Genomic DNA, 24,103 nt, shown 5'->3' on the forward strand with positions numbered 1-24,103 from the left:
TGTACAGCCTGATGAGGGGCTCGAACCCACAAACCATGAGATCATGACCTAAGCCTAAATCCAAAGTTGGAGGCTTAAATGACTGAGCTACCTATGTGCCCCAATATTAGCTACTCTTAATTATTAGCAGTATCTTTATAGTGTTTGCAGAATAAAATCTATTATTTAGTATATAAATCCCTCAGAGGGCCTGCTACTGCTTATATGCCAAACTTCATTTGTTACTTCTACTTCTCTAGCCCCTTACTTTATGGTCTGATCCATATCAAACTGCTTGACATGTCCCAAACACAAAGTGTTCTCACATTTTTGTGCCTTAGTACATGTTATTTACTCCACCTTGGATGCCCTATCCCTGTGTGTCTGGCCAACATCTAATTTTCAAGTCTTACTTTCAATGCTGTCTCCTCCACCTTCAAGCAATCTCAGGAAATACATTTACCTATGCACTGTGTTTTCCCTATAACAATTATAATTATTTATTTGCATATCTGTCTTCCTACTGGGCTGTTAGTTTCAGTTTCTTAAAATTGTTAAAAGGAACAAAATGTATACTAGACATCAGCTGTGAAAATTCTAAGAAAGCAATATCACTTTTTAATTCTAAGTAGAATAAAGTGAAAATAGACCTGAATATTTAAATAAAGTAAACACATGGGACTGTTTTATTTGGTTCTTTCAGCTGTATTCTCTAGTAAAACCTACAAATTCTCCACAGAAAAATCCTTAGTCATGGATTAGTCGGTTCTGTCTCTCACCTGTTAAAGGAAAGATTAATTGTTTGTAGTCTTATCAGTGATTCCATTTCTTCAGGCAAAGAATTTAAAAAATTGTTCCTAAATTGGAAAAAAAAAAAAAAAAAGAGATGATTTACAAAGTTTGAAAATCTGTACAACTTTAATTTATAATTAAAGTGTTGATCAGACAAAAAAATTACATAGCTTGGTTTCTCAGTCCTTGATCTATCTCATTAAAGCTAAGTCCTAAGAATTCTGAATTAGTCAGCTGTCTCAGGTATTTGATTTGTATGCCAAATCCTAATACCAATATGCAACCAATTGATAAAACAACCAAGTCTTTAATAATAGATTTAACAGGGCAACACTGTAAACTAATCCCTTATCTCCTTTAAACTGAGCTCATCAATACTTCTCACAGATAGGGCCCTTGAGATCATGCCTATGAATATCACATTATTTGATTCCACAAATATTTGATTGGTGTTTAATACTTATATCTTGCACACAGACATGAAATTCTACTCCAAGAAGAAGTGTAAAATTATATGAAAAAAAAAAAAAAAAGAAGGGAAAAGTAATGAGATTCTATGAATTTAGAAATTTGGAGCTTTCTACCACATAGGCATTAAGCAAGTCCATTTCAACTCTAAGTTTATAATTTCAATTTGCACAATGCATATGTTTTTTTTTTAGAATCTTATGATGAAACATGGCAGTAAACAGAATCGCATTTATTGTTGGAAGGATCTGGGAACAATGTTAAAAGAAAGGCTAATAAGAAGGTAGAAGGATTCTAGAAACTATATAATTACTAATAATAGAAAATATTTGTGAGAAAATTATATCCAACTAGATGGCAACCTATTAGCTGAATTTTTTCTAAATTTCTTTGCATTCCAAAGTCAAGCCTAATATGTTAAGTCATACTTTCTACACCTATGTTCTTTTTTTCTTTTCTCCATACCTTTCTCCAGTTATAAAGACAGTTATTATTAAGTTGTACTGAATAATTCACTGGTGATTTCTATCCTTTTCCTAGAGTCATAAATACCTACTGATATCAGATATAAAAGTGTATATTAGTCACTTAATTAGAAACCTAAAGGTATAGTTATAGACAATGGCATACACACACACACACACACACACACACACACACACACACACACAAGAATGAGACAAAAGTATAGATAGCAAGAATGAGTACATGAATTCATTCTCTCTGAATTCATTAATTCTCCATTAATACTAAACTAAAATATGGTTTTACACTACTTTGCCAGTGTAACTACCAACTCAAAACAAGCAATTCTACATTTAATACGAGCAAGAGTATTAGTAGATTTGCTTTAATTCCATAAGAAAAAATAAAAAATGTCTCTATAGAAAGAATAGAGAATAAATTCTCAAACAGATATAACTTAGCTTGTTATTTGCCTATTATTTGAGCAGAATAAGAGGAGCTATGCCTTAAATAAACTAAAAGCACACCCAGTAACAGTATAGGAGTAGGAAGCCTAGAAAATAGAGATATAGCTTACAAATAAAGACTTAAAGCCCAAACAAATAAATGACTATCTACCCCTGAGCCATTTATTATTACCCTCAAAGAACTGTGACAATTCTGATGCTGTCTCTTCAATTTAGGACACATTTAAATTAAACTTATTACCACTGCAGGGCTTTAAATAGTTTCTTTCCTTTTGTTGCCACTCAGGCTGTTCTTTTTCTTTATTTCTGGCCTTGCACATTTAACATAATATTTGAAACCACAAAGGTTCTTTTTAAGAAAAGCCATCCTAGCTGCTGTGCCAGCAGAGGATTTTGACAGTTTTAATTTACTTTCAGGAAAGGAACAGTGTGAAACAAACACTTTCCATGTGTTATTTGTAACTTTGCTTACGTAGGAATTTAAAGAATGTGTTCCTATTTTCTAATTTTTCAAATAATTATTTCTTATTTAACTTATAAACTGCCTACAAATGATAGATGTTTGATTAAATTATTTCCTAAATGCTTAATTTTAGACTTGTCCTAAAATGTTATTAATTACCTAAAGACCAATTTCCACGATTGGTTAGGAAATATGAGAGAAAGGGCAAATGTTAGGCAAAACTCAAAGACACATTATAATGAAAAAGTGAAGCAATAGTATCAATAAATACCTGAGATCTAAAAAAGTCAATTTTTGAAGCATGCATAAATCCAAGGATATGGAGGAAAGCCTATTAAAACTGAGATTGACATCAGAAACCATTTCCTTCAGTTCCACAATCCTGAAACAAAGAACATTTTAAAATTTTAGCCCTTGAATTTACTGTCAGAACTTCAAAACTATAAGCAGACCATAGGGGGGGAAACTCTGATATAATTTTTGCTAATTAAGATTTTTCTAGGGGCGCCTGGGTGGCTCAGTTGGTTATTGTCTGACTTTGGCTCAGGTCATGATGTTACGGCTCATGAGTTCAGGCCCTGCATTGGGCTCTGTGCTGATAGCTCAGAGCCTGGAGACTGCTTCAGATTCTGTGTCTCCCTTTCTCTCTGCCCTCTCCCACTCATGCTGTCTCACTCTCTCAAAAATAAATACATTAAAAATTGAAAAAATAGGGGCGCCTGGGTGGCTCAGTTGGTTGAGCGTCCGACTTCAGCTCAGGTCATGATCTCACAGCTCGTGAGTTCAAGCCCCGCGTCGGGCTCTGTGCTGACTGCTCAGAGCCTGGAGCCTGCTTCTGCTTCTGTGTCTCCCTCTCTCTCTGCCCCTAACCCACTCACATTCTGTCTCTGTCTCTCTCAATAATAAATAAACATTAAAAAAAAAATTAAAAAATAAAATTAAAAAAATAAAATAAAAAGATTTTCCGTAACTTTTACTCTTCTCACAAAATTTCAGTTTAGATGTGTATTCTGTATTATAGTTTTCTTTTTAGACTGCATAATGCAATATTCTCAGTATCTGAGTACTTCACAATCTTTTCTATGATATGTCAACATTTTCAAGTATAGATGATATGTCAACATTTTCAAGTATAGTATTTTTTGTCCAAATTATCATTAATCATGAATGGAAGAAAACATTAAGTTAATTCCTAGGTTTGGTGTCACAGCTAAGCAATTTAAGTCAAAGACTTAAATGTTTCTAAGCAAGCCTAATCAACATTAGTCATTTTAAAGCATGCTACTAACTATAAGAACAAAAAATGTTATGGGGCGCCTGGGTGGCTCAGTCGGTTAAGCGTCTGACTTTGGCTCAGGTCATGATCTCGCGGTCTGTGAGTTCGAGCCCCGTGTCGGTCTCTGTGCTGAATGCTCAGAGCCTGGAGCCCGTTTCAGATTCTGTGTCTCCCTCTCTCTCTGACCCTCCCCCGTTCATGCTCTGTCTCTCTCTGTCTCAAAAATAAATAAACGTTAAAAAAAAAATTAAAAGAAAAAAAAAAGAACAAAAAATGTTATATACAATTTGCTTAGAAATGTAAGTTAAACTATAACTATAAATCATTTTTTTCTATCGTATTAGCAAACTGAAGAAAGAAAGAGTTATCAGCTGCTAAAGAAAGATGAGTTTGGATAAGTAGCTGATAAGAAAATTTTGGAAAGTTTTTGGATATTTGAATTGAGAGTCATACCCCTTTTAGGAATTCTCCTGGAAACCTGGCCTAAAGAAACAGAATGTTTTGCTTTACTTATTGCCATAATTAACCTATGGTATATAGATGAATTAGATTTTATTTTTATTATTATTTTTTTTAGAGAGCAATACAGAGTGCGAACAGGGTAAAAGGGCAGAGAGAGAGAAAGAGAGAAAGAGAGAGAGAGAGACAGAGAGACAGAGAGACAGAGAGAGAGAATCCCAAGCAGGCTCCACATTCACCATGGAGCTTGACACAGGGCTCAATCCCACAACCCTGGGATCATGACCCAAGCTGAAATCAAAGTCTGACGCTCAACTGACTGAGCCACCCAAGTGTCCACAGATAAATTAGATTTTAAAAGTATTGTTTACAACATAGGGAAACACTTATGACATATAAACCAGCTGGGATACAAATGGTATATATAAATCTAAATGGGAAATAGCTTGAAATAAAACATGCCATGAATAGAATAAATCAGAATAAATCAATAAATAGAAATGATCTGTCCCTTCATTTAGTTCAAATGTTTATGAATAAGTATTATTTTCACAATCAGGAAATAATATAGTGAAAACTGTGACTTGTGAAATAAAAATTTAAGAAAGAGGGAAAATGACTCAGAAACTCTAGATCAAGGTATGTCTTTACTATCTTTCTTCTTTGGCTCTCTAAATTGCAAAAAAAAAAAAAATATGAGGAACTAACAGAGGTAACAGAAAACCATACTGTTGTGCATACGAACAACCAGATTGTCAGGTAAAACGAAAAAGTAAGTTATAAGGTGATATCTTTTAACTCCTTCCATCTTCATTCCCAGTTTTGATCCAGGATCTCCAAGGCAAACTTATCCTGAGAGCAAATCTAAGTGCTTAGTTATTCTGTCAAATACACTCTGAGCCCTTTAAACAAGAGATGAACTAGTTCTCCTTTAGCAACAGAATCTCAAAGTTCTGTTTTAAGATCAAAGTCTTTTAAGATCTGTGTTCTCTGGGGTGCCTCATGGCTCAGTTGGTTAAGCATCCAACTTTTGGTTTCAGCTCAGGTCATGAGCTCATGGTTTGTGAGTTCAAGCCTCGTGTCAGGCTCTGTGCTGACAATGCAGAACCTCCTTGGGATTCTCTCTCTCCCTCTCTCTCTGCCCCTCCCCTGCTTGTGATATCTCTCTCTCTCTCTCTCAAAAATAAACTTAAAAAAAAAATCTGCATTCTTCAAACTATGGTCTGTAAAATAGAAAGCAAGTTATACTTTGTCTGACTTTAAAAATTTTGAACATCTAAAAATTTTTTTGGCAGTCAGATGAAAGCCATTTTATTTTCCCACTCTTTTTTTTTTTTTTTTTTTCCCCTAATACTTAAGTGCTTACTAAGTGGTAGGCACTGGTTAAATGCTTTGTGGGGATTATGTCATTTAATTCTTATAAAACAGGGACTTTATGTCTTCACAGGTAGGAAAACTAAGAGCAGGTAGTTAACCTGTTCAAAGCCACACAGCTCACAGATCTGGGATACAGATATATGCAATGACTCCGCTGTCCAAGTTCTTTATCATTTCACCATTCTGTCTCCCATATTGTTGTTTTCATTGCAAGGTTACTTGTCAACTTTCTTTGGGTATACAGATTACTGTAAGCTAACAATCATTTTAAAAGTTCAATATCATGAGGGTGCCTGGGTGGCTCAGTCAGTTGAGAGTCCGACTCTTGGTTTCATTATCTCACACAATGAGTTTGAGCACTGCATCAGGCTCTGCTTTGATAGCAAGGAGCCCGCTTAGGATTCTGTGTCTTCCTTCCTCCCTGCTCCTCCCTGCTCACACTTTCTCTCTCTCTCTCTCTCTCAAAAATAAATAAACATTAAAAAACATATATATATAAAAATTAAAAGTTCAACATTATAGTAAACTAATTTTCTCTCATAACTTAAAGATTTTGCTATAATTAATATCAACAAAGATACACTGAATAATACAAAGTACAATGCACATGCACTAATATTCGGAAGTCAAGAATTCTTTTTTAGGAGGAAAATATTAATAGGATTCAATCTGTTTTGCTTTTACTATCAATGGAAAAATTCAGTGGCTTGGTAATTCATTAACATGAAGCTCAAAATGAAAATTCCTATTAAGCCACACGGACCTGGCTTTGGACTGTATCTTAAAAATGTTCTCTAATATTTCATTACATGGAAAAAGTAACTTATACTTTTAATAATTCTAATGACTACTTATAGGTATATTATATTATATTATAGATATAATAATTCTAATACCTATTTATATTATATCTAATACTTATCAGTAATTCTAATACCTAAAATTCTAATACCTATACCTGTACACCTCTCAGGACAAATGTTAATATGTCTCAGGGAATACTTAGGTGAATTTTGCTAAATCCTTCAAGTAACATTAATGAAGAAAACTATACATATACTTTCAAGTTAAAAAACTGTGAAAAATAATAATTCTTGGCACTGAGGTGCAAAAACCACTGAGAATGAGTCACAACTTAATAGAAATGACATGATGAGCAATTCTCACCTTTTAGGAATTTCACATAGCTGATTCTTACTGAAGTTAACAGAAGTGACAATGTTGCTTTTTACTGCGTCAAATACTTCATCAGGAATCAAAGTTGTTTGTTTATCACTAAATGGAAAATGGTTTAAAATGCATCATTCTTAACAGTCCAGGAAGATATGATCATTACTTTTCACTTTTAAAGGACTTTAAAGATTTTATAAGATTTTTCAAGGCAGTTGGCTATGAAGAACATTTTGAAGTTCTGTAAAGAATGCCACAAAAACCTGCCAACTCACAAAATGTTCACCATTAAGAATTCAGACAACATGTTGTATCATAATACATTGTATCATACCTTCTGAGCATTCACATACTCCATGTGAATAAAAACAGATATATCTTCAGAGTCTAAGATGCTTAGAAGCCATATAGTAAATGGACAGTAATCAGTAAATGGATTCCTCTACCTCAGAATAGAACTAAAGCTATAATTTTAAAACTGTTGTCATCCCTTTTCTAAAAATCTCAAACAGGGGCTATTTGCCAATTTTATGTGGTTTACAGTTAACTGCAAGGTAACAATAATTTTTTAAAAGTTCAACATTATACTAAACTGTTTTCTCATAACCTCAACCAATTTCTCCCTCCGTTAGCATGTGACAAAGTAGACAGGATAGTGGCCTTCGACTAAACTATCCCTGGTCTTACCATTAAGGGAGCTTTGTAATTTACTTTCTCTTAGCCTCAGTTCTGTGAAATTGAATCTAAAGAGTTATTCATTGTTATGTGTGCCAGAAGTTTTGCAAATGTATAATGTATACTGTAAATAAATTTCCTTTTCAATTAAGTATACATTTAATCTTAAATGAAATATAGTAGTACTCTGACATTTGCAGATTTACAAATTTGTTGTTATAATTAGCCATTTACATTCTTCTTTTACAATTTTCAATGCCTAATATGCCATCCGCTTAAAATAATTGTTGATGGAATGCTAAATTAATGACTATATGGACAAGAAAACAATTATTACATATAATGTGTAATATGGAGGAACTTATTAGAAAGGCGTTGTAATATAGATGGATAAAAAGACAGCCAAAATTTCAGTTTTTACGCCTTCGACTTCTGCTTTCAGGCCCTATTTTCTATTGTGCAGATGTAGTATTTTTATCTTTTCCATCAGAAATGCTCAAGTCACAGGGAACTGGTTTAATCAAATGCTAAAGATTCACACTCAAAAAATTTAGTTCAAGGCATTTATGCCTTGAGATTGGGACTTCATTTATATTTTAAATGGAATACTCCTTTCCAATTAAAGTCTCTGAGGAAAATAAATTACAATAAATTTAGAATCAAAACAATCTAAGATGTATGGTCTTCAGTGCTATCTTTATAACACTCTTGTGATATCTGTGACTTTAAAAAGTGGGAATGGTTATCTTAAATAAAATTGTCTCAGTATTACTTTATAGACTGTTTGCAGGATTAAAAGCAACAGCATCTGTAAAATATCTAGTACAGTGCCCAGCATAGAATAGGGACTCAATAAATGGTACCCATTTATTGGATTGAAGGAATGGTGGAGGGAATAAAGGCAGAGAAAAAATAAATTCTAAGGAGGAATCGAGTCTGTCTTATCATCATTTGGTGTATTATGACACCTAGCATAGGATTTGATACCTATTAGGTTCGAAAATATCTACTGAATAAATGGATATATTATGTGTAATATAAGACATGCTAAGTCTCCATGCTATGCTATGAGAGAAGAAGGATACAAATTTAAGTATGGAAGAGTACTATCTTGTGTTATAGTGTCAAAAAAGGAAGTTGGCTTAGAGCAGTGATTTCTACATACACAGGAGAGTGTCAGACTAGAGGTAAAAACGTTAATGAAACAACAGATCTGAAATAGAAATTGTATCCTGACTGCTAAGAAGATGGTTCCTACTGATACAGTAAGGCAAAGAGGCTAGACACTGATGCTGGCTGTTAGGTAACTAAATAAATAAATCTAGTCACCTGACTTGAATCTGAGTCTGTATTCTTTTGTATTACCGTTATAATACCCAGACACAAGCCAATCAGTGTAGGAGCTTTGACAGTATTGATTACTTTTATCATTGTTGCCTAGATAGTATTGAAAAAAGACTTGCCAACCCCTCCCAACCTGTACATAGGTATCTTCTTTCCCAGTTGAATAAACTTCCATAATATAAAAAAGGTTAGGCTTTTGTCTCAATTTATATAACAGTATTACAATTGTTTCAGGTTTAATATAAGTATACTAGAGCATAATATTAGGCTCCAGTATATTAGATTTATATGCTCTATAATATTAGATTTATTAATGGGTACAATCTCTCAAGCTTTGCCTGCTTGAAGTCTTCATTAACTAAATGAATGATACTTACTTACTAACACAGACCCCTGCAATATAAAATTCTTTCTTGATGCTGGTTACTGAGTCAAAATTTATTACCAACCAGTACTGTCACTCTTTTATTTTTGATAATAATAAAATATTCTTTATTATAATAATTTCAATATTAATAACCATCTATATACCTCTTAAGTGTAATAAACACAAAGCACCTAAGGAATGGGCATTTAAGTTCACTGTACTTTTAATATGCTTTTATCTCATCACTGATTTTACAATTGCTATTACTTTAAGTACTAACGCACTCTGATGAATTCTCCCTTAACAACTGTCCTTTTATCTGAAGGATTATTTCTCAAAGTTTCCTATGTGTTATGCAGTATTTAAGAAAATTACATACCTATAGTCTAGTATTTTTAATGTGACGATAGTGTGTACATTGACTCTGGATTCACTTGGTAGTGTCATGGCAGTCTCAGTAACAGGATCACTTTGGCTAGGTTCATCATCTGGCAAGAAACAAATTATAAAAAATCAATATTCATAGTACAAAGTCATTTTTAAATTTTCGAAAATATGTAAAAATGGTATGCGTGATTTCTAAATTATTATTGGTGAGAATGTCTTTAGTCATATACTGTATTTCCAATGACTCAAATCTGGGTCTAGAACTTAATATTCAATTAATAGAAAGTAGATAACATTACTACTATAAGGCTTTAAAATATTTTAATAAATCTTACCATAAGGAAATTTAGGAGTAGGAAAGAACCTTCAAAGAATAACAACAATCTCTCAGAACAAACAATGACACTAAACTTCCTTCTTAAGAAAAATACTATGGTCTATTAGAAGAAATTTGTTAACAAAGGAAAAGTATTATTTCCCACAAATGTCTACCAAATATGCATATGCCTATCTTCTCAGTTTAGGACACAAGGAAACTGATTATTCTCAATCACTTACAACCTGGCAATTTACATAATCAAGTAAGCTTTTGGTACGTTATTTATGTTGAGTTTTTCTTAGCAAATGCAAGATTTTATTTTCAATAGATGTTTTCTAACATATATGCATACTCACACATTCACACACAATCAACCTCCTCACTAGTCTCCAGACACTGTTTAACACTGCCATCATATGGTAGAAAGAGCAAAACAAACACAAATCATACATTTTAAAAAGAAATGGCTTTACGATTTTTTGACAAGAGACCACAGCAATCTAGACAAGAGCAAAAAAGACACTTTTCAACAACATGAAAAAAATAAAATAGTCTTAGCATTCTATGTTAAGACAAGAAGGCATACTAAAAGAATACAAAAAAAAATTAGTAGTATCCCTGGGAAATTAATGAACATTTGTTTGATACTATAAAGTACATTTCTCTTGCATAGAGATCATCAGTTATTCACTAATCAACAATCATTAAACTAGTATTTCTTATGCAAATATATGGATATTTTATTTATAGAAGTAGCACAAAATAAAAGACAGTATCAAATAGAAATAGAAGACATCAAGATAAATATTAGCATTAAGTAAATGCTTTGGTATTTAGAAGTACCCTGGCAGTTTGGTTATGTCACTTTAAAGAGTATGTAATATATATATTGCCAAATTATACCAGCAGATAGAAAACATCAAACCAGCAACAAAACCCAGCATTATTTTTTACATATACATGTACACTAGCATGATTGCATACTAAGAGTATTCCCAACACTTTCCAATGAGCTATTTTTATTTATTTTTATTTATTTTTTTAACGTTTATTTTTGAGACAGAGAGAGACAGAGCATGAATGGGGGAGGGTCAGAGAGAGAGGGAGACACGGAATCTGAAATAGGCTCCAGGCTCTGAGCTGTCAGCACAGAGCCCAATGCGGGGCTCGAACTCACGGACCGCGAGATCATGACCTGAGCTGAAGTCGGACGCTTAACCAACTGAGCCACCAGGAGCCCCTGGGCTATTTTTAATAATCAGCACCAAGGAGAATGTAAAGAGGGAAACTATTATCCTTTGGGAAGGGACTATGAAAGAAATGGATTTTCTTCTCATATATTTTTGTATGTTGGTTGAATTTTTATCATCAGCATTTACTGACCTTTTAACCAAAAAACCTAAGATGGCAATATTCCCTTAATTGATCTACAGAGTCAATGTAATCCCTATCAGAATCCCAGCTGATTTCTTTGTAGAAATCAAAAAAATGATTCTAAAATTCATGCGGGATTGCAAGAAACCCACAATAGCTAAAACAAGCCTGAGAAAAAAAGAATAAAGAATTTATACTTCCCGATTTCAAAACTTCCTACAAATCAATGGTAATCAAGATATTGTGGTACTGGCACAGTATAGACATACAGATCCATGCAATAAAACTGACAGTCCAGAATGAACCCTGTATTTATGGTCAACTGATTTTCAACAAAAATGACAAAACCATTCAATAAGGAAAAAATAGTATTTTCAACAAATGGTGCAAGGAAACTAAATAACCACATGGAGAAGAAATAAATTGGAATCTTATCTCATATCATATATAAAAATTAACTCGAATCAAATACTTCAGTATAAAAAATGAGTCAAATACTTCAATATAAAATCAAAACCTTAAAAAAAACACAAAGGAAATAGTTTTCACAAAAAAGATTTTTGCAAAGGATTTTCAGATGTGAAACCAAAAGCATAAGCAAAAAAGAAACAAAAACAGATAAATTAACTTTATCAAAATAAAAAAACAAAAATAAAAATTTGTTTCAAAGGACAGTACCAAAAAATGAAAAACCAAACCCACAGAGGACTAGATATATGCAAATCATATATCTGACAAGAGATACAAAAGAACTACTACAACTCAATAATAAAAAGATAAAAAATTAAAAATTGGGGGCACCTGGATGGCTCAGTTGGATAAACATCTGACTCTTCCATGATCTCACAGTTTGTGAGATCAAGCCCTGCATTGGGCTCTGTGCTGACACTGTGGAGCTTACTTGGGATTCCCTCCCTTCCTCCCTCCCTCTCTCTCTCTCTCCTTCAAAATAAATCAACTTTAAAAAAAAAATTAAAAATTGGGCAAAGGATCTGAACAGACATTTCTCCAAAGATGTACAAACGGCCAATAAGTACATGAAAAGATATTCAACATCATTAGTCATCAGGGAAATGCACATCAAATCTAGAGTGAGATACCACTTCACAACCACCAGTGCATCTAGAATCAGAAAGTCAGAAAACAACAAGTGTTGGTGAGGATGTGAAAGAATCAGAACCCTCATGCAATGCTGATAAGAATGGAAACTGGTGCAGCTGCTTTGTAAAATAGTCTGGCAGTTCCTGAAATGACTAAACATAAAATTACCATTGATCTAGCAATTCCACTCCTAGATATATACACAAGAGAAATGAAAACACATACTCACACTGAAACTTGTAAATAATTGTGTATAACAGCATTATCCATAATAGCCAAAGGGTATGGAAATTCTTTTTGAGGTAATGAAAATGTTCTAAAATTGACAACTCTGTGCCCACAAATTTAGTAACCTAGATGAAAAAAGACCAATTTCTTGAAAGACACAATCTGCCAAAACCCACACAAAAGAAACATACAACCTGAATGGGCCTGTATCTATAAAAGAAATTCAACCAATATTTAATAACCTTCCAAAACAGAAAGCAACAGGTCCAAATGGGTTCACTGGTGAATTCTACCTAACATTTAAGGAAGAAATTATATCAATTTTTCAATCTCTTTCACAAGCTAGAAACAGAGGGAATACTTCCTAACTTATTCTACAAGGCCAACAGTTATCCTAAAACCAAAACCAGAAAAGATATGACAAGAAACTAGAAAGCATTATCTTTCATGAATATACATGTAAAATTCCTCAACAAAATAATAGCAAATTGAATTTTAAAAAGTATTTAAAAAATTATACACTGTGACCAAGTGGGATTTGACCCAGGTATACAAGTCTAGTTCAACACTCAAAAATCAATCAATGCACTGCTTCATATCAAAAGGCTAAAAAAGAAAAATTACACAGTCATATCAATAAATGCACAAAAAAAAATCTGACAAATGCCAACACCCATTTATGATAAAAACTCTCAGTAAACTAGGAATAGAGGAGAACCTTCTCAACTTAAGAATATCTACAAAAAACCTACAACTCACATCATAACTTGGTGAGAAACTTGAAGCTTTCCCCCTAAGATTAGGTACAAGGTAAGAAAGCCCCCACTCACCACTCCTTTTGAACATTATACTGGAAGTCCTTGGCAATGCAATAGGTAAGTAAATGAAATAAAAAGAATATAAACTGGGAAGGAGGGCATAAAATATTCTTTGTCCACAGATGACATGATCTAGGTAGAAAATCCAAAAGATGTGACAAGAAAAACCCCCTGAAACTGGTAAGTGATTATAATAAGGTTGCAGGATACAAGGTTAACATACAAAAGTAAATTGCTTTCTTTTATATCAATAATGAACAAGTAAAATCTGAAATTAATAACACAATACCAATTACAATTACATTAGCATCAAATGAAACGAAATGGTTACATATAAATCCAACAAAATATGTATATGAATTCTATGAGGAAAACTACAAAACTATGATGAATGTAATCAAAGAACTAAGAGAGATATTCCACGTTCATGGATAAAAGGACTCAATATTGGCAAGATGTTTATATAGAGCTGCAAAAGACTCAGAAGAGCCAGCACAGTATTGATGGAGAAGAACAAAGTTGGAGGACTGACATTATCCAATTGGAAGACTTACAATAAAGCTACAGTAATCAAGACAGTGTGAAATTGACAAAAGAACAAAGAGATCAATAGAACAGAACAGAGAGCCTATAAATAGATCTCCATTAACACACTCAATTCATCTTTGACAAAGCAGCAAAAGCTATAAAAACAACGGAGCAAAGAGGGCCTCTTCCACAGTGGTGCTGAAACATCAGAAGATCCATGTGCAAAAAAGAGTAGATTTATTCATAATTGCCAAAATCTGGAAGCAACCAACGTATCCTTTAGTAGGGTAAATAAATAAACTGTACTACATCCAGACAATGGAAATATTATTCAGTGCTTAAAAAAAAGAACTGTCATGCCATGAAAAGGCATGGTGGATGCATAAATGCATGCTACAAAGTGAAAGAAGCAAATCTGAAAGATTCTAATTACATGACATTCTGAAAAAGGCAAAATTATGGAAACAGGGAAAAGATCAGAGATGGGTGATAAGGGGATGACAGGATAAACAGGCAGATCACAGAAGATTTTTAGGGCAGTAAAAATACTTTGTATATTACAATGGTAGATATATAACGGTTGTCCAAATCCGTAGAATACGCTACACCAAGAGTGAACTCTAAGGTAACTATGGACTTGGGAAGATTACGTGTCAATGTAGGTTCATCCTTAGTTAAAAAAAAAAAAAAAAAAAAAAAAAAAAAAAAAGTATCATTTAGGTAAGGGATGTTGATAATGGGGGAAGCTATGCATATGTGTGGGCAGAGGATATAGGGGAATATCTGTACCTTCCTCTCAATTTTGCTGTAAACCTAAAACTACCCTAAAAAATTTAGTTTTTAAAAAATGTTTGGATTATTCTGATATGACACCTAACTGATTATTTCAGAATAATTACATTTTTCTGGGAGAGAAAGCATACCTAGAAATTGGCAGGAAATGAAAGTCTTACAAAATTATGTTAATTTATTGGAAGGTCAAGGTGGAAAATGGAAATTGCTGAAGCATTCAATTACCTTATTCATTTTTTTTAATGTTTTATTTATTTATTTTGAGAAAGAGAGTGCTCAAGTGCAAGCAGGAAAAGAACAAAGAGAGAGAGAGAAAGACAGAGACAGAGAGAGAGAAAATCCCAAGCAGGTTCCACGCTGTTAGCAAAGAGTGGGGCTCGATCCCAGAAACCATGAGATCATGACCTGAGACGAAATCAAGAGTTGGTCTCTCAACCAACTGAGCCACTCAGGTGCCCCTGTTATGCATTTAACATATGGGCAATACGGTGCTAGGCTAGGCTGTGCATAACCAACAGAGTTGTGAGCTAAATTAACAGTTGCTGTATCTAGCCACTAAGTTGTAGAGTGTTTGTTATGCAGCAATACACTGGTACAACTGATTTTTTCTAAATGCTCTAGTGTATCCTACAATGACATATATAAAATAAAAATTGGGATATAGCACAATTTTAGTATAGCATTAAAAATTAAATGTATAGTGGGGCACCTGGGTGGCTCAGTCTATTATGCGTCTAACACTTGGTCTCGGGTCAGGTCATGATCTCGTGGTTTGTGAGTTTGAGCCCCGCATCGGACTTAGTAATCTAATAGTTTACTGAGATTTCACATATGCGTATCAGTGCGGAGCCCACTTGAGATTCTCTGTCTCCCTCTTTTCTGGCTTCTCCTGCTAGTACTTTCTCTCTCTCTCAAAATAAATAAATAAACATAAAAATTTAAAAACAAAATCAAATGTATACTATCACTTTCTCTTTGGGTGCATATTCATACTAAATTAACATATCCTGAAAAATGTGTTTTATCTTTATATCTGTTGGAACTTAGCAAAACTATGCATGAAGCAGATATTCAAATACTATTAATATACCACCAGTCAATAGAATTCATTTACCATAAAAGCCAAGTTTTGCTTTTTTTTGCAAGTTAAAGCACTAGAGTACTTATTGAATCTTTGTTATATTTTCCAGTTGGTACAATGTAGCACAAATCAAATAAATTAAGGATAAAACATTATTATTGTGAATTTAAGGATGTTTTTATAATTTCAGCATATGTATGGCCTATTTGATTTCAGAATTAGAACCACACCTGCCATGGACCATTTCCTCTAATTATTTATACCCCAAATACATGTAAATTTATGTATTGTTAGCACTTCACTACCTTTCACATTTTCCTTCAAAATGCAGGAAAATATAGAAAAGTACCTTTAATCTTGCTTCGCAGATATTTTAAGACTTCTTGGGTTCCTTTCTGAAAACATGGAGAGAAGATACATATTCACCAAGACATACTTTGCAGTTTCATAGATCAACATGCATGTTTGAATTTCAAATTTAAAAACATAGCTGAGTTCCAAATATGCTTACATTTATAATTTCTCTTCGAATTGTTCTCAAAGGATTTCCTTCTAGTGCCAGAAATTTCAAATGAAGTTTTCCCAATGAACAAGGTAGACTACAAAAAAGATTAAACATAATTCAACCAAATATTTGGCTATAAAACTAATAACATTTAACAAACTATATCATATAACCATGTCAAAAACAGCCCAAGTAACATAGGCCTAAAATAAATCCCTTTGAGATAAATGTTTATAACATGTAAAAGAAAAAATAGATTTATTTTGAAATTGTCATATTGTGATTGCTAAAAAAATGTGAACTTTAAAACATTTGCTAAATAAAAACCATAAAAAGCAAATCTGAAAGAATCAGTGATTCAGGATAGCCATACTCATTAATATTAAATGTTTCGATTTTGCCCTTCAAGTAAGCAAAGAAAATTCTTCCCTAATGATCTAATAGTTTACTGAGATTTCCCATATGCAAAATCCCATGTATTCAACCCATAATCACCAATTTTTTTATGTTTATTTTTTTAAATTTTTTTAATGTTTTATTTATTTTTGAGAGCAAGAGAGACAGAGCATGAGTGGGGAGGGGCAGAGAGAGAGGGAGAACTGGCTCCAGGCTCTGAGCTGTCAGCACAGAGCTCAACACAGGGCTCAAACTCACAGACTGTGAGATCATGACCTGAATTGAAGTCAGATGTTTAACTGACTGAGCCACCCAGACACCTCATGTTTATTATTTTTTTAATGTTTATTCATTTTTTGAGAGAGGGAGAGAGAGAGAGGGAATGAGCGGGGGTGGGACAGAGAGAGTCAGAGACACAGAATCCGAAACAGACACTGGCTCTGAGCTGTCAGCACAGAGCTTGAGCATAGGGCTCGAACCCACGAGCTGCAAGATCATAACCTGAGCTGAAGTCAGACGCTTAACCAACTGAGCCACCGAGGTGCCCCAAGTTTATTTTTGAGAGACAGAGCACAAGCCAGGGAGGAGCATAGAGAGCAAGAAACACAGAATCTGAAAGCTGCAGGTTCTGAGCTCCGAGCTGTAAACCCAGAGCCCGACGCAGGGCTCAAGCTCAAGAACCATGAGATCACAACCTGCGCTGAAGTTGGACACTCAACCAACTGAGCCACCCAGGCACCCCACCAATTTATTGTTTAATGAGAATATAATCAAATTGGTTCTGCTCTTAATCTTTCAGTAGCTTCCCATCTCTTAACGAATGAAAACTGACTCTTCACAAGCATTTTACAGACCACATGGCCTTAACTTACAAGTCCTAAATTCCCAGTCTCCCTTAATGTACCTTATTTACCAGATAAACTTGATTCCTTGCTGTTCTCTAAATATATCCCTACAATTTCCTGAACTTTCAAAGCTTTCTTTGTACAGTTTCATCCTACCAAGACAATCATTCTAATCACCTTACATGTGTACTTAAAAATCGCAGTCATCCTTTAAAGATCACATGGTGGGACTAAAGTGAGGCATGACCCTGAAAGTAGGTATGATCTTAAATTTTGTGCTCTTAAACACTTAACTTGCTTCACACTAGTCTAAGTCCTAATGATCATCTAAAAACATTTCTTCTTCTACATAGTCTGCCCTGATTCCTCTCAATAAATGCCTGGTTCCTGTATCTCTTTTAAGCCCCCAAAGCACTTTATATCTCTCCCATGTCTTTACATTCATTTGATAAATTCAAGAAATATTTATCAGGCACCTTCTATATACCAAGGCACTGATCTAGGAGTTAGAGAGCAGTGAACAAAACAGATAAATATCCTGACTTCTTAGTTTACGTTCTAGTGGATTAGAGTAACTTGTAAAATAGATCTGATTCTATTAGTATTTTAAGCTTGCTGTCAAGGACCAAATCTAACTATTCTTTGTAGGTCTGTACATGATACTTGTTTACTAAATATTTACTGAATTCAATTTAGAAAAAAAAGATCTCCACATGTTTTTCTCAAATATTATTAACTTATTAATATTAACTTCTGAATTATAAGCAAATGCAGGCATGATTTCTTATTCATTTGATCTTTAAACTTACCTACTGATATCATTGTTGCTTAGGTCAAGCCTTTCCAAAGACTGTAGTAGTGTAATTTCATCTGGAACAGATTTTAATTTATTATCCCGCAGGTCTAGCACAAGGATAGAATTCAGATGCTTAAGATGTTCTGGCCCTAACATTTCAATCTGGTTTTCACCTACATGTAATTCCTACAAAACCAAAGATCAATCACATGTATTTCTGTATTCAATTTTTATTAGGTAATAAAAATAATATTGAAATCTAATCACTGAAAAACACATGGAAAAACATGTTTCTAATTACTAAGGTGCTTAAATTTTCAATTACAAGTAAGCTATCTTACAGCTAAAAATGGCAAAAACAGAACACTTTCAAGGATTTTCTGGAAATTTAAAAATAATTACAGATTTAATCTGGCAGAAGCTCAAAATCTGTAAAACCAAACCACAGAAATTATTTAGTAGTTAACATTTATAGAATAAAAATACAAATCTAAGAACTATACTAATAAAAAAAGTAAAGTTTTAATACAAATCAGAATAAGCTTAAAAAGTTATTTATATCACAGTTTGTTATTCAACATTTTCATTAGTGATTATTATATATACTGATTTCCCATTAACAGAATCTATAAATATTAGATGTATAATTAATCTTTAAACAATAACATTTTCAGTTCCTTTTATCACTGCCACCATTCTGTTTAAAAGAAACCCTTTTGGAGCACCTAGTGTCTCAGTGGGTTAAGCTTCCGACTTCGGCTGGCTGGAGTCATGAGGTCACAGTCATGGGTTTAAGCCCCATGTTGAACCTTTCCCCACAGTCAGTGCAGAGCCTGCTGTGGATTCTGTCTCCCCCTCTCTCTCTGCCCTCTTCCACTCACACTTTCTATCTCAACGTAAAACTTTAAAAACTAAAAAACAAATAAATAAAACTCTTTTAACTCTAATACATAACAGTATACATGAAGAAAAACAAAACATGACAAATTTAAAAGACAATGTTAACACTATATACTTAAAACCACAAGAAAGTAATTAATTTCAAAGAGACCCAATTATGATCAGGTAAACATGAGAGGTGGTAACTTACAGAATTAGATACATATTCCTCCCTAGTATTCCAGGTCTCCTACAGTATGGGTCCAACTTATGATGTTAGTCTCAACACCTACTTCTCCAGTTGTATACTACTCCCCAGATGAAAGAGACAAATTCCTATTTTTAAGTTGACTATTTCTTTAAAAAAAAATCTATTACTAGCAATACCATGAATGTATTTAGTCATATTAAAATTCTGAAAAATATAGGAAAAACATAGCACCTATAACTAATACATATTCCCAAAGTAAATCAGATTAAAATTTTCATTTTCATAATTAACTTTCAGAAAATACATAGTTATTTAGTAATCAAGTAAATATTACCTTTAATAACCTACAAGAAGGAAATTCTGGTAGAAAACGTAATTTATTCCTCCGCAAATAGAGCAATTCTAGTGACTCCATGTTAGCCAATTCAGGAGGTACAGTTTCTAAGAAATTTGAATTACAATCCAAATGCTTTAATCCTGCAATACATAGTAAGTGAAAAACAAAAATATCTTAATAAAGAAAAATATTGGTCTATAATTATATATACATTCAAAGAATGTGTACATCATCATGAGGATCATCATGAGGACTTATAAACTCATGCAATACTGATATAATAATCAAGAATCCTAGAATTAAATAAACGTAAAGTAAGATTTTTTTTACACTTAATTATAATTAAAGAGAACTGATATTAAAAATAATGTTTAATAAAAGTCCAAGTCATCATATTACTTGGCAATCAAAAAGAATGAAATCTTGCCATTTGCAACTACATGGATGGAACTGGAGGGTATTATGCTAAGCAAAATTAGTCACAGAAAGACAAATATCATATGACTTCACTCATATGAGGACTTTAAGATATAAAACAGATGGACATAGGGAAGGGAAGCAAAAACTATATAAAAACAGGAAGGGGGGAAAACATAAGAGACAAATATGGAGAACAAACAGAGGGCTGCTGGAGGGGTTGTGGGAGGGGGGAAAGGGCTAAATGGGTAAGAGGCATTAGGGAATCTACTTCTGAAATCATTGTTGCACCACATGCTAACGAACTTGGATGTAAATTTAAAAAAAAAACAACAAAAAAACCCAGCCACATCTTAAACTCACCAAGTTGTGCACATTAAATATGTATAGCTTTTTGTGTCAATCATTCATCAATAAAGTGGTTTAAAAAAATAATAATAATAGTCCAAGTAATCTTTGTAATGGTAAAAACCAAAGTACTCCAGTACTCTGTTAAGATATTCTAAAACATATAAACTACACACTATGAGATATTATTTCCCTCAGTAATTATACATCCTTAAAAAAAAAGCTTAAGGTAGTTAAAGACATATAAAGACGCATGCATACTAGCTGTATGAATGGATATTAAACAACTGTGGCTAGTAGTAGCTCAGACATATGTATTTAAATTAGGCAAGTTGACTTGCTGTCAAAAAGCCTCGGATTTCTACGTATGCCTTCCTATTCTTCCATCCATCCATACTACTTTTCTCTCCCTGTGTTCTTTCCTTTCTTTTTCTATTTTTGTTTAAATTACATGTTTTTTCTAACATCTTAGCTAACACTATGGACAAGAATGCATACTATATAATAAGCAGTACTCCCCCAATCCATATCACAGATTCTTCAACTTGCAATGGCCACCACACCACATATTTTCCACAATTCAGTCTCAACTGTCTAGTTTGAATAGGTGATATACATTTTTTGCTATATTTTGAGCCTACCAATTTTAACATAATGCAAGACTGAGTTGATACATTGCCTGAAACTGCCTCTTTAAGTATTTAAAGAAGTTGTTTTTCAAAAGAAATGTACTACTTTCAACAAATAATGTAGTAATTTATGTATTATTTGGCTACAGCATTTTTAAAAATGTCACAATGTGATCCACCCCAAATCCAGTAAATTCTATGAAGAAAAGTTGGTTTTAAAAGCTACAGACCTATTATAGGGACCCCTGGTGGCTCAGTGGGTTAAGCATCCAACTCCTGATTTTGGCTCAGGTTATGATCTCACAGGGTCATGGAATCTAGACCAGCGTCAGGCTCCATGCTGAACATGGACCCTGCTTGGGATTCTTTCTCTACCTCCCTCTCTCTGTCCTGCCCCCACTCTCACACACACATGCTCTCTCTCTCTCTCTCAAAATAAATAAATAAACATTAAAAAAAATAATAAAAGTTAGAGACTAGTTTTCACAATTGTTTGCATTTAAGAGCACTGACTGAGAATACAAGCAGTGTGCAGTGGAAAGAGCAATGGGGATGGAGTAAGAGGATTCAAGCTCTTATACGATCCTTGGCTTTACAATTTATAAGATAATTTCTAAGTCTAGGTTTATGAATCTTTAAAATGTAAAAAATACACATCCCCCTAAAGTACAGAACCTTTGTATTGGCAAAACAACATATGTAAAAGTATTCGTTACAAAGAATCACACGAATGTTAGCATATTGTTCTTAGGATCCAGTCATTAATAGTGAAATAATAACCAAATGTACTACTGGTGATAGTTTAAAAGTATCACTGTCATGGTTAAAGGAAGAAAGTATCTAATCATGAATTATGCTGCATATTGGAAAATTCGCCATAAATTCAAAGTATTTTTCTATTGATTTCTCTATCTTTTCCCATCTCTCAAGATAGGTCCATCTAATTTATGGGAAAAAAAAAATCCATGCTTCTTACATACTAACTAGAGATAACATATTTTATGTTTAGCTCTACTTTTTAATATGTTTACTGAAAAATGGCAAAGACAAGCAAAGTCTTAATTACTCGTAACCCAAGCAAAGGCTCCCCTAGAATATCAACTTGATTTATGGCAGATTTAACTTATGCATTCCTATTACAAATGACTATTAATCTAAACTAAAACAGCACAATTTTACAAATTTATCTCAAAATGATCTGTAATCAACTGCACAAAATCACTTCCATAACTTCCACAAAAGGGAGGTTTAAAGAAATGAAGAGGGCTTACATATGATTAGCAGAAAAGACTATATAAGGTAAACAGTGTAAGGCTGACACACACAGTGTGCTCATTAACCAAGATATAATAATAGTTTGCCTTTAAACAACAACAAAAATTACCATGATTTTGGCCTCTAAATCAAGAATTCTAAGATGATTAAGTATAATTATTTAAAAGGTACTGAAATCTGCCTTCTATTTTTTTATCACTTAATATTATGAGTTCTAGAATACATTAAATATAATGGTTCAATGGTAAACTTCAATAGAACCACTATTTTAACCTTTTTTAAAAGAAAATGGTTGACCATTTGGACAAAACTAGACCATCCCTGACATCATTATTTCTGGGCCATGAGGAACTACAGCTATAATGTAACCACATAAGCAGAATCACCTATGAGAGGGGAATAACCTCTTAGTGAATGTTGAATGAATGAATGAATGAATGAGGAGATAGCATAGCTCAAAACCCTAATCAATATCTTAGATATATAATTTTACCATAGTTCATAATCATATTTTATTTTCCTCTTTTTGATATGCCAAAATATGTTTTTAGTAGTAGCTGTTTAGGAAGTTAAGCTAGACAATAATGCTCTGAAGAAAATCTGACTACTTGCTATTGTTTGCTTTGCCAGTATAAAATCTATTATTTTATTTCTCTGTAACTAACTATATTAAAATTTATTTTTCTAAATATAAGTTGCACCAACTTCAAATTTATGTACTTTTTAAAATAGAGATTTACTTTTCATTCCACTTATTTCTGCTGGCAAACTCTTCAGTTGATTACTGGAAAGATTGAGTCGCACCAGACTGGACAGAGAACAAAAACTAGCAGGAACAGTTGTAAGACGATTATTGGAAAGATCCTTTAGAAAGAGAAAGAAAGAAAGAATGAATGAATAAATAAATAAACAAACAAACAAATGATCCCTAAAAGGGATTTCATAAGTTTGAGGAGATTGCAACCTAAAACAAGACTATTTCAGAGGTGGTATGTTTTGTAACCCCCATTCACAATTTCACAAGTTGTCATTCATGACCTCAGTATTCTACAGGACCACTATGTGCCTAATAATGTAGCAGGAAGAAATCAGAATGAATTCTGACTTCAGAAATATTTTACATAAAGGTTTCTGTTACTACTAAGTCATATCATGCATCATGTTTTTAATTTAAAAACCCATTTGTTCATCCAGTATTTATTGACTACCTATGATACATTAGGCAAACCATATAGGTAAATTGTAATATGAAATGAAAAATTTATTTGCAAGAAAGAAAAATCCTTCAAAGAAAAAAAATAAAGCTGAGAAAATGGACATTTTAATTCTTAAGGGAAAAATAGTCCCTCCATTCTTCCGCTGATCTCAGCAAATCTGCTTTAATAGAGTCCAGAAGTTTGCTCTCTATTTTTCCTTCATTCAAGCTTGCCTAATTAATGTCTATACCTGTTTCTTTAAATCATTGTTTCTATTTTTTCATTAAAGCATAAACAGTTATGAGAGAACATTTTTTTTGAAACTGCACTTAAAAGACA

General features: G+C 33.1%; 1 protein-coding gene across 3 annotated transcripts in view; it reads right to left on the reverse strand.

The window, feature by feature from the left end:
* Nucleotides 1-24,103, reverse strand: part of LRRC40 (leucine rich repeat containing 40) — a 55,173-nt gene that overhangs the window by 13,754 nt on the left and 17,316 nt on the right. For all 3 annotated transcript variants that reach the window (XR_006206117.1, XM_042952135.1, XM_042952136.1), the window contains exons 5-13: nucleotides 23,309-23,432; nucleotides 19,897-20,039; nucleotides 18,486-18,658; nucleotides 16,442-16,529; nucleotides 16,280-16,325; nucleotides 9,682-9,790; nucleotides 6,914-7,021; nucleotides 2,906-3,016; nucleotides 759-836 (exon numbers count right to left, since the gene is read on the reverse strand). Coding sequence is in view for 2 of the 3 variants with exons in the window: in XM_042952135.1 (XP_042808069.1) it covers nucleotides 759-836; nucleotides 2,906-3,016; nucleotides 6,914-7,021; nucleotides 9,682-9,790; nucleotides 16,280-16,325; nucleotides 16,442-16,529; nucleotides 18,486-18,658; nucleotides 19,897-20,039; nucleotides 23,309-23,432 (980 nt within the window). In the remaining variant the exon portion in view is untranslated. The remainder of the gene's footprint in view (nucleotides 1-758; nucleotides 837-2,905; nucleotides 3,017-6,913; nucleotides 7,022-9,681; nucleotides 9,791-16,279; nucleotides 16,326-16,441; nucleotides 16,530-18,485; nucleotides 18,659-19,896; nucleotides 20,040-23,308; nucleotides 23,433-24,103) is intronic.

Source organism: Panthera leo, chromosome C1, assembly GCF_018350215.1.
Source record: "Panthera leo isolate Ple1 chromosome C1, P.leo_Ple1_pat1.1, whole genome shotgun sequence".
Classification (NCBI taxonomy): Eukaryota; Metazoa; Chordata; class Mammalia; order Carnivora; family Felidae; genus Panthera; species Panthera leo.